Source organism: Paroedura picta, chromosome 13 (assembly GCF_049243985.1).
Source record: "Paroedura picta isolate Pp20150507F chromosome 13, Ppicta_v3.0, whole genome shotgun sequence".
In the NCBI taxonomy this organism is placed as follows: Eukaryota; Metazoa; Chordata; class Lepidosauria; order Squamata; family Gekkonidae; genus Paroedura; species Paroedura picta.
The window spans coordinates 1,651,562-1,661,611 of NC_135381.1; the positions used below are offsets into that span (position 1 = coordinate 1,651,562).

The window sequence follows — 10,050 nt, forward strand, 5'->3', positions numbered from 1 at the left end:
AAAGACCTACCAGGTTCAGCCCAATCCCTTCCCCAGGCCTGACCCTGCTCTGCCCATGGGGAGAGCCTTCCGTCCTCTCCAGGCAGCCACGCCAACTGCAGGAATGGGGCAGGCTCCTTAGTGTGTGTGTGTGTGTGTGGGGGGGAGGTACCAGCCACTGTCAGCAGTTGTTAAAAGAGAAGCACGAAACTGGTAAATACAAATTTTTATTACAAGAAATTTAAAACAGACATTCTCTACTACAGAACAATCAGCCGAGGAAGGAGGAGGACAGATTTTGTGTCCAAACCTGCCTCAGTGCTGAGAAAATTAAACTGGGCACTTCTGGTATTAAAGGAAAAGCCCCTTAAAAGCTCTCCCGCCATGGCTTTTGGCTTCTCCCTGCAGCTCTCTCTTCTTCGCTGCTCACAGAGACCGGCTGAGGAAGTGGGCCCGAGCGGCTCAGTGCAAGAGGAGAAATTCCCTTCTGCCCTCTGCTGCTTTCTGGGCCAGCCTCGAACTATTCATGTCCTCATGACCAGCCCAGAAGGCTCTTGGCTGCAGCCGTGGGGGATGCCAACTCAAGGCCAAGGGAGCTTAAGGCCAAGCACTTGGAGGCAAGCCTCCAACAACCCTGCAGAGCTGTACGGTCGAGGAGCAAAGCAGCTGGGACCGTCTGGCCAGCACATGAACACACTGCACATCGAGAAACAAAACGCAAACAGGAGCATCCTGCTGACACATCTCTGCACTGCAGCTGTGGTCGGCCCAAGCCCCCCACCCACCCCACCCCACCCCCGCGTATCCGCCTACATTAAGACCAATCCTGGTGCAAAATTCCTTTGGGCCAGAAGAAACAGAGGTGGGGGGCCTCAACGTGGCCCGGCCGCCCCTCCTACTCTTCTTTGTCAGGGTAGGCCGATTCACTCTGCCACGGCTTTGCCTGTGAGAACAACAGCAAGAGGTGAAGCGGAGCAGAGGGGGCGGCTGTGGAATAATTGGAGGGGGGGGGGAGCCGCTCTCAGTGTTTGCAGTTTGCATTATCAGGTCAGTCTGGCAATCGGTCCTCAAGGAGAGGGACAGGGAATCAAGCACACAGCATTTCCTCCCCAGCTGGAACTCCTCCTGCATTTCCTCACAACCACCTTTGTGAGGCAGGCTAGGCTAAGAGTAGGTGATGGGCCAAAGGGCACTGAGAGAGCTTTGGGGAGTTGGACCGCCCTGTCCCATCCGCCCTTACCGTGCTGCTGCTGCTGCTGTAGGGGGCAGGTCCGGGGAGGGCGGTGCTCCCTTCGTGTCTCAGCCTGAGGGGGGAGCAGAGGAACATCAGGAGTCGGACTTAAACACCGCTTCCGGGTTACATGCTGCATTAGGCAAGGGGATGGCGACTGCAGAGAGAGGGGTGGCTTCCGGTGGTGGGGAGGGGGGTGGCTAGAAGTCCCTCCTACCCATTCTGAGCAGAGATCACCACCAGCCCCTCCCCCCAGCCCCCTTCTGGCCGGGCTGCAGCCATCTCATTTCCTCGGCCTCTGCCAGTTCCTGCGGATAAGTGAAAGCCTCAAGGGCAGAGCGCCCCCCCCCCCACCTCTTGCTCCCCCTGCCACTTTTCCACCTGAAGCTGCCTTCCGTACCTGCCAGCGGGGGGGGAGGGGGGGCGGCAGGTGCAGCCTCTCCTTGATGGAAACGGAGCATGCTTCCTGGAGCGAGGTGCGTGCGCACACCCCCTGCCTACCTGGGTCGCGCTGGAACTGTCACGGGGAAGCTGGGCACGTAACTGCTGGGAGGAAAGTTGCGGGGGGAATGCCTTGCTGGCGCAGGGTCCCGAAATCCGGCCATCCTGTCTGCCGAGCCCCAGGACGGAGCTCTTTCTCCTTTGCCTCCCTGGTCCTTGACCTTCCCTCGCTCCAGAGGGTCGATGGCGGTCTCGCTCCGGTTGTGGGGCAAGTTCGGCTGCATGCGCCTGGCGGCCGACGGCTGACCCCGGGAGTCGCTCCGGCACATGGGCTGCGGCGGCCTCTGCTGCCTGAACTCCTCCAGGTGCTGAGGTAAGACTTCCCCTGGGGCAGGAAGAAGGACGTTCCCCCTGAAGCCCCTCTGGCAGAAGGCACCGGCCGCCAGTGGGGAGGCGGGAGGCCTGGTCCCAGCCGGGATCTCTGCGCCAGGCAGAGGTGGCCGCTGGGAGGGCAGCCCAGGGACCGCAGGCTTCCGTGCCAAAGCGCAGCCAGGAGGGCAGAGAAGCTGAACTGGAGACTTTGGCCCCTGCTTGCACCTTGCCCTGAAGCACGCCTGGAACCCTCGCCCCCTTCGGCCCAACGCAGCCAGCAGCCCCCTGACCCAGCCAACCCCGCCTGCTCCAGCAGCAGTACCTCGATGGACAGGCCTCAGCAGGTCCGGTGAGCCTGCTCTCCCCGCGTCTCCCCTGGCCGGAGGCTCTGGCCGTGGCGGGGTTCTCACTCCTGTGGCCGGGCGCAGGTCACACTGGTCCTGGAGGGGGGGCAAGAGGCTGGTCATTTGGGGACCTTCCCAGGAAAGCACAAAGGGGAACGAGCGGGCCAGACTCCGCCAGTGACCCCGGTGGCCGAACCTGGTGGTGGAAGAGGATCTCTTCTTCCAGTTGGACACCACAGAACTCGCAGGGGATCATGGCGCTGCCCGCCGAGTCCGGCTGCAGGGATCCCGCTTCCCTCTGCAGCTGCTCCCACAGATCCGTGAGACGCTCGTCCGGATCTTGCCGAGGGAGGGAGGAGCTCCTCTTGCTGAAGGAAGCCAGAGCACTTGCCGGGCTGCACCCCGTCTGCCACACGCACAAGGAGGAGGGGGGTCAGCTAACGCCCACCCCGTCAGACCCACAAGTCTCCATTTCCGCATGGCCCTGCCCAAAGGCTTCTCCAAGCCAGGAGGCCGAGGCCCCATTGCCAGCCGTTCCGCCTGCAGTAAGCACCCCCCACCCCCCACCCCCCAGCCATGGCTCCCGGTTCCATACTGGGAATGCTGAACTGAATGGCTGGTTCAGAAGGCCACAGAAGGAAGGCCCCGGGGACACAGCAGCAGCCACCAATTACGTGGAAAGCTTGGGAAGAGGTTCAGTTCAGCCAATGCACTGCAGCACCACCGAGGGGGCCCTGCCCTGAGCCCTGCAAGATCCTCCTTCCCTGCGAGACGGCAGACCCTCTTTGGGGGCCAACCCTCATTCCCACTCGTACAGGGCTGGATCGGGTGGATCTCTGCCCCTCACAGTCCCATGCTCTCCCCACTGCTCCTTGGGCCTCTCTCTGAGAGGCTCCGTGGGGGACAGCCGGCCGTTGCGGCCTCTCAGCCCCGGACAACGATGGGGACTAGCCTGATGGAGGATGAGGTCTTCCTCGGGGTAGAGCTCCTCACAGAATTCGCAGGGAAGCAGCGTTCCAACTGCAAGGCAAAGGAAAGCAGGATCACCCTTCACAGGCACACGCGCCCATCAAGCAGACCCGTCTCTCTGAACTGCCAGTCTCCGCAAAGGGAGGGCCGGAGGCCACCACAAGGAAAGAGTCCCAGCAACGGCCCTTCCTGCCACAGGACAGTCCCAAGAGTTGCCATCGGGCCACTGCTAGAAATGAAATCCAGCCCCACCCCAGCCCCTCCACTCCTTCCTGAGACTAAAGCCCCCCGCCCGGCCCCCAAGGCTCACCTGCCCTCTTCCTGCCACTGCTTCTCACTCTGACAAAGCCCCGGTCTGGACTGGGACACCTCGTCACCCACCCCCAAGTGACCCTCTGGCCAGCGTTCTTCTTCCCTTCACTCTGCTGAGCTCCCAACGGCCACGCCCGGCCACTCCACAGCCAGGCTCACCTTTAGACTGGCTGGACAGGTTGGCGGATCCCAACAGGTCCTGAGCCAAGCTGAAGTGGTTCCCTCCCAGGGAACTGCCCGTGGTGCTGCTGGCTCTTGGGGGGCAGCTGTTCTTCCCGTGGGGGGAGCCGTCACGCTGCAAGCTCAGTGCCAAGAGGTAATCCAGGTGGCGATCGGGCTCTCTGCCCCCAAAGGCCACGGCATTGCTAATCGTCTCCAGGCGATCTTCACGGGGAAAGAACACAAGCAGCTGTCAGACACGCCCCGTCGCACTTGGAGCCAGCTCACGGAGAGCACTTGAAGGCATGCAACGCCCCAGCCTTCCAGACGTGCTCCTGGCTCACGGCAAGAGATTGGCTCTGCTCTCTCCAGACAAGGTCAGCCAGGCCTCCCCGAGGACCTGCTTTCCTTGCCCTCCTTAACAGCGGCCTGGACGGTCTCAGCCCATCGAGAGCATCCTCGGAAGGAAGGCCCTCATCCTGGAGCCCTCACGCGGCTTGTGCACGCTTGCTTTTCTTACGGCATGCAGGAAATGCAGCCCATTTGGAACTTGCAGCAAAACTGGCAAAGCAGTTGAAGCTAAACAAATCCAGCTGCTGATCTGATGGTAGCCATCTTTCAACGGAGATTTAGAAATATAAAATAAAATGTACGTTTTTACTACTTGCAAGATTTTAAGAAGCTGCTCAAGTGCAAATTTGTGGGCGACCAGAACTTGTGTAAAGACTTCCCCAGGACTCCCTGGAGGGACTCAGCAGCTTTGTGGCAAATCTGACTCTTGGATTCACAAACCACCAATGCGCTCCTAGGAGGGAGCCTCTGACAGCCAGCTGGTGCACACAAAAAGCGGGCAGCCCACCTGCATCCTGAGCCCCAGTGATGTGCTAAAAAATGGGCCCCAGAGCCAAAGAAACCTGACAGTAAGAGAGGAGGGGAGCCCTGTGGGGGCAGACATGGGGGTCTCTGCCCAGCAACCAGTTTCTCAGAGTGGACAACCGGGAGCCCTGAACCGGGGCCAAACAAACAGGGCCCAGAGATCAAGGCCCTCTCGTGATGCTGCCTCGCCGCAGGTGATGCTTTCAGGTCTGCTGCCTCCGCACATGGAGGCTCCTTCAGTCCCCACAGCAAGAGGCCACCGATGGACCCTTCCCCCCATGAACACATCCCGTCCCCTTTGAGAGTCAGCTGTGCTTGTGGCCACCTGACAGCAGGATCCCGCAGCTTCCCCCATCCCTGAGCGAAGGAGCCCTTCCTTGGGAGGGAGGGAGGGAGGGGGCGGGGGGGCTGAAGCCAGAAGGCTGGTTCAGCCCGTTGCAGCAGGACAGGGGAGGTCCAGGCAGCCTCCGGAGCTCCAGCACTTGGAATGCTCAAGAGGGAATCTTAAGAGGTCAAAGTGCTTGCTTTGGATGCCATCACCTTGGTTCCCAGCAGGCTGTGAGGGGTCTGTGCTTCTCCGGGGAAGATTCCGGGGAAGAGGCTGGCCTGACAGGCAATTGTAGAGCCTGCTCTCTGGGAGCCTGTTGGCCCTTGGCGGGGGGCCCAGGAGCCCGTCTGAATGGAGGATATTTCTGATTGTCTGGATGCTTCGCAAAGAGGCCTCTGAGTTCAGGCAGGGTTTGGCCTGGCCGCTCTGGCTTTCTTCCGCCCTCTTCCCGCAGTCCTCCGGATGCTCCTTCAGGTCTCTCAGCATCACGTTGCGGCTGCATCTGCCACACTGTTCGGTCCGGGTGCCGCAGTAGTCCACGTGGTCCTGCAGCTTGTGGAAGGCCATCTCCAAGTCGCAGTGCTGGCAGGCGACACGCCGGAGAGGGCAGGCCGAGGCCTAGGAGGAGAGCACCAACGGTCAAAGGTTGCAGGCAATTCAGGCAATCCCCTGGAAGGCCTGGGAGAGGGGAGGCAGATCTTGCGAGGGGATACAGCTCAAGAGGCAAGGTGTGCGCTGTGCCATGCCAGCTGCCCGCAGCCAGCCGTCCCACACAGACAGTGCAAGAGCAGAGCTCACTGAACATCTTGGAAGAAAGGGCACTGCAGGCGGCTGCAGCCTCTGCTCTAGCTGACAACACCCCAGAGGGAGGCCGCAGCCACAAAACAGCCACACGGAGAGGCCCCACCAGACACAGCTTACCCACCTCGTGTTCAGGCAAGTCGCCTCTTTCCAGCTTCAGGCTGCATTTGCAGGTAACCTACAAGGAAACAAAGCCACCCGTCAGAGTGGAAGCCCCACCCACGGAAGGAGGAGGAGCCCAACCGGGAGGGGGGCAGGACGTGCTCCTCGGTCACCTGGGTGTGCTCCAGCTCCACGTGGGTCTTCATCTCGGACTTGGGGATGGACTCCTGACAGAAGCGGCAAAGCCCGATGTTCCTGCTGCAGTGGATCTCATGGATGGTGAAGTTGGCCACCGGGATGTCCTTTTTGCTGGCGAGAGACAGACGACACTCAGACAAGGCGAGGACAGAGGGGCTTCGGAAGCAACCGCCTGAGCACGGAAGGCCCCCTCCTGGCATGAGCCCAACTAATGACGGGAGACCGACCGCCCTGTTCACCGGCTTAAGAGGGCTCTCTGCATCATGTTGCTGCTCTAGAAACTAAAGCACACGGCTTGTGAGTCCCAGTGCAGTCTCTGACACAACCCTCCTCCGTGACTGGCTACTGGGTCGTGGTGATATTCCTATCCAGTGTCTCCTTCTGCTTTCATCTGCCCCCTCCTCCTTTGCCACCTAGCTGACCTGACCCTCCCTACAGAAATAAGATACTGGGGGGAGGATGCAGCTGAAGTCTTTCTAAACACCACCTTGACGTGCACCGGGATTCTCAGAACCACAAAGACAGCCCACTCCAAAGGCGGACCGGGAGAGCGGAAGGAGCAGGAACGAGCCACGCCCCTCAGCATGAGGCATCGGCCTTCTTACCAGTTGCTGCACAGCTGGGTTTCACTTTCCTCTTCTGCCAGGGCAGCCATCGGGGGTACCGATTCCAGGAACTGGGAGGCGGAGGGGGAAAAGTCACTCCCCGTTCTCCTTCTGTGGGCATGCTCCCCGAGCCCCCTCCTCCCCCCCGTTCCCTGGCCTTGTTCTCAGGACCAGCTGCCCAATCACAGTCTGCAAGTCACAGTCGACTTATGTTGATCCCGCCGGATCCTTAAGGAAAGAGCTGAACGGGGGGCAGGGGGGGTCGCCCTCGTCCGCCGTGGTGCAGCCCCCTCCCTCCCTCCCTCCCTCCCAGGTCTTAGCCTGGACTGACCCTACTTGGCTTCTGGGATCGGAGGGGTGGCCTGCAGCCTCCCGGGCAAGGCATGAAGCCTCTTTCACCTGACGGGAAGGAACAGGCTCAGGCCCTTGAGGGGCTCCCCACTCCTGCGTCCACGGCGGGGCTCCGTCTCCAGGCAGGGGCCCGCGAGGCATTGTCCCGGGGCTTCTAGAATGGAGCTAGCAGGACCCCGGCCCGTCTCCCCCGGTCGCCCAGGCACCCCCTCCGCTCCGGTTCCTCTCTGGGCCCCAAGGGAGGGCGCGAGGGACACGCCACGCCGGCCCCGCTTTCCAGAACCCCGCCCAGGTTTCCGAAGGGTTCTCAGGGGCCGTTCTAAGCAGCGTACCTGAAATGCGAAGGAGGAAAGAACCAGCCTTCCCAGCGGGGTTTCCAAGCCGCCTGGCCGGGCCTCCGCTCAGTCTGAGGGAGCAACAAGCGGGGGTCACCGGGGGACTCTCGCGTGCTCTCGCTGGGTGGCCCTGGCCGGCCTACCTCGCAGGGTAGTTGTGGTGAGGGTGAAAAGGGGAGAACGGGAGGGATCCAAGCGGCACCGGGGGGGGGTCAGGCTTCTCTCCCGGCCCGCAGGAGGGGGGGGCGGCCGAAGAACGGGGGCGGGAGGGGGGAGGAAGAGAGGCACGAAGGGAGGCCCCGCCCGCCGGGAAAGACGCCGCGAAAGGAGACGCGGGTCACGAAGCCCCTCCCCTTACCCGGGAGCACGGGTTGCCACCTCCAGCCGGGAGCCTCCGGCAGGAAAGCTGAGCGCCCTCCCGGCCCCACCTGGAGGCTGGCAAGTCCCGGCCGTTGTCCGAAGCTCCCTCCCGCCCCGTCCGCGAAGGGTCCCGCGCCCCACCCGCCGCTCGCCCGCTCACCCGCCGCAGCCGCTCTCGCCGCCCGCTCCTTCCCTCCCTCCCTTCGGCACTTCCGGGCCCGCCCCCGCGCGCCCCATTGGGCATCCAGCCGTCTCCGGCACTGATTGGCCGTCGGACGCAGCAACCCCGCCCGCCCCGCCCCGCGATTGGCCTAAGCGGACGCCCGTCCAGGAGCGGCTCTTCCCGTCGCGGCTTCAGCGCGGGCTCCCTTTCCGGACCGCCGCAGTGGCCAGGGGCGCGGGCGGAAGCTGATTGGCCGCGGCGGGGGCCGTCCCACCCCCTGCTGGCCCGGAAGTCCCTGGGAGCGGAGGGGACCCGCCTCCCCATCGCCCGCGCCAGTCAGGAGCGAGGACGGCCCACCGGGCGGGCCCTGACTCGACGCAGGCGCAGAAGGAGGCTCTCCCGCGTCAAGCCCCAGCCCTCTGTCGAGAAATCAGGGGTACTCCAACTGCGGCCTCCAGATGTCCACGGACTACAATCCCCATGAGCCCCTGCCAGCGTTCCGTGGACATCTGGAGGGCCGGAGTTGGACTACCCTTGGCCTAGGACTTCATGTAAGAACCAAGTCGCCTTCTTCTTCCATGCTTGACAGGAGATGGTTGGAATGTAAAAACAAAGTCCCACAATCTCTCTCAGCATGCCAAAATTAAGAATATATCTGCCCATTAATCTCCAACTTTGAGGTCTCCCACATTATGGTCCCTCCCTAGAATTTAACCCAAACAAAAGGTACCCTCAGAAACGCAGCTGGTTATTTCTGCTTGGCCCTGGAATCTGTTAAGCATCTTCATTATGCTGGGTGTTAATTTACTGCCCAGTGGGGGAAGAATACCTTGAAAAGGACTTTGTTGTTATTGTTGTTAGGGGCGAAGTCGTGTCCGACCCATCGCGACCTCACGGACACTCATCCTCCAGGCCTTCCTGTCCTCTGCCGTTCCCCGGAGTCCATTTAAGTTTGTACCGACTGCTTCAGTGACTCCATCCAGCCACCTCATTCTCTGTCGTCCCCTTCTTCTTTTGCCCTCAATCGCTCCCAGCATTAGGCTCTTCTCCAAGGAGTCCTTCCTTCTCATGAGGTGGCCAAAGTATTTGAGTTTCATCTTCAGGATCTGGCCTTCTAAAGAGCAGTCAGGGCTGATCTCCTCTAGGACTGACCGGTTTGTTCGCCTTGCAGTCCAAGGGACTCGCAAGAGTCTTCTCCAGCACCAGAGTTCAAAAGCCTCAATTCTTTGACGCTCGGCCTTCCTTATGGTCCAACTTTCGCAGCCATACATTGCAACTGGGAAGACCATAGCCTTGACTAAATGCACTTTTGTTGGCAGGGAGATGTCTCTGCTTTTTAGGATGCCGTCTCAGGAGCAAGCGTCTTTTAATTTCTTTGCTGCAGTCCCCATCTGCAGTGAGGAGCCCAGGAAAATAAAATCTGTCACTGTCTCCATTTCTTCCCCATCTATTGCCAGGAATTGAGAGGGCCGGATGCCATGATCTTCGTTTTCTTGATGTTGAGTTTCAAGTCAACTCTCCTCCTTCACCCGCATCAACAGGCTCTTTAGTTTCTCATCACTTTCTGCCATTAGAGTGGTATCATAGGCATATCTGAGGTTGTTGATATTTCTCCCTGCAATCTTGATCCCAATTGAAAAACTTTGAAAAAGCTGCCACAGGGCTCAGCTGCTGCTGCTGCCCAATGGGGAAATAAAACAGTACTTAACACATACAAACAGAGGAGGGGAGGAAAAGCAATTGGAGAGAGTAAAAGGGATAAATAGGTTTTAAAAAGAAAGACTTGTCTATCTTTGAACCAGGATGACCAGGGGAAAGCGCGCACGCAGTCCCCCACTACCACAAATTATGCAGTCGAGTTTCCCGCATTTGGGGAAATCGCAGGGGTCAGCACACCCGGAGTGCAATGGATGAGCCTCACCCTGGGAAAACCACCTTCTTGATCATGGTGTCTCCCCTGCCAGGTAAGTATGAGTTGGGAGGGCACCACTGCCCCCCGCCTCTCCCGCGCCCCGACTCCCAGGACACGGTGAAAACAGACACACCCCTGCTGGTCGCCTTCCTGTCACCTCCGCCCGGCACATGACTAATATTGCCATGCTCCAAAGTGCAAGATATGTCTTG

At 60.5% G+C, this 10,050-nt stretch overlaps 1 protein-coding gene and 1 non-coding gene across 3 annotated transcripts; both read right to left on the reverse strand.

The window, feature by feature from the left end:
• Positions 1 to 189: 189 nt before the first annotated feature.
• On the reverse strand, positions 190 to 7,996 carry TRAFD1 (TRAF-type zinc finger domain containing 1). 2 transcript variants are annotated; one of them, XM_077308814.1, is made up of 13 exons: positions 7,924 to 7,996; positions 7,401 to 7,474; positions 6,718 to 6,788; positions 6,088 to 6,223; positions 5,937 to 5,990; positions 5,224 to 5,629; positions 3,808 to 4,032; positions 3,320 to 3,387; positions 2,564 to 2,773; positions 2,346 to 2,463; positions 1,712 to 2,036; positions 1,220 to 1,283; positions 190 to 922 (listed from the first exon to the last, which is right to left on the reverse strand). In XM_077308814.1, the coding sequence occupies exons 3-13, from the start codon at positions 6,765 to 6,767 to the stop codon at positions 875 to 877; spliced, it is 1,704 nt and encodes a 567-aa protein (XP_077164929.1). In that variant the 5' UTR covers positions 6,768 to 6,788; positions 7,401 to 7,474; positions 7,924 to 7,996; the 3' UTR covers positions 190 to 874. The 2 variants fall into 2 exon arrangements, with proteins under 2 accessions (XP_077164929.1, XP_077164930.1); XM_077308815.1 differs by lacking the exon at positions 7,924 to 7,996 and adding an exon at positions 7,762 to 7,875.
• Positions 7,997 to 9,734: 1,738 nt separating this feature from the next.
• On the reverse strand, positions 9,735 to 9,898 carry LOC143823294 (U1 spliceosomal RNA). Its single transcript, XR_013226456.1, has one exon. It is a non-coding gene; the product is annotated as a U1 spliceosomal RNA (small nuclear RNA).
• Between the last annotated feature and the right edge of the window lie 152 nt (positions 9,899 to 10,050).

Coding starts and splice junctions, on each gene's coding strand:
- TRAFD1 (XM_077308814.1), bottom strand. CDS start 6,767: ATGGCTGCCCTGGCAGAAGAGGAAAGTGAAACCCAGCTGTGCAGCAAC. Junction 5,991..6,087: donor TGGAGCTGGAGCACACCCAG/GTGACCGAGGAG, acceptor GTTTCCTTGTAG/GTTACCTGCAAATGCAGCCT. Junction 4,033..5,223: donor ACAGCCTGCTGGGAACCAAG/GTGATGGCATCC, acceptor TTCCCCGTGAAG/ATCGCCTGGAGACGATTAGC.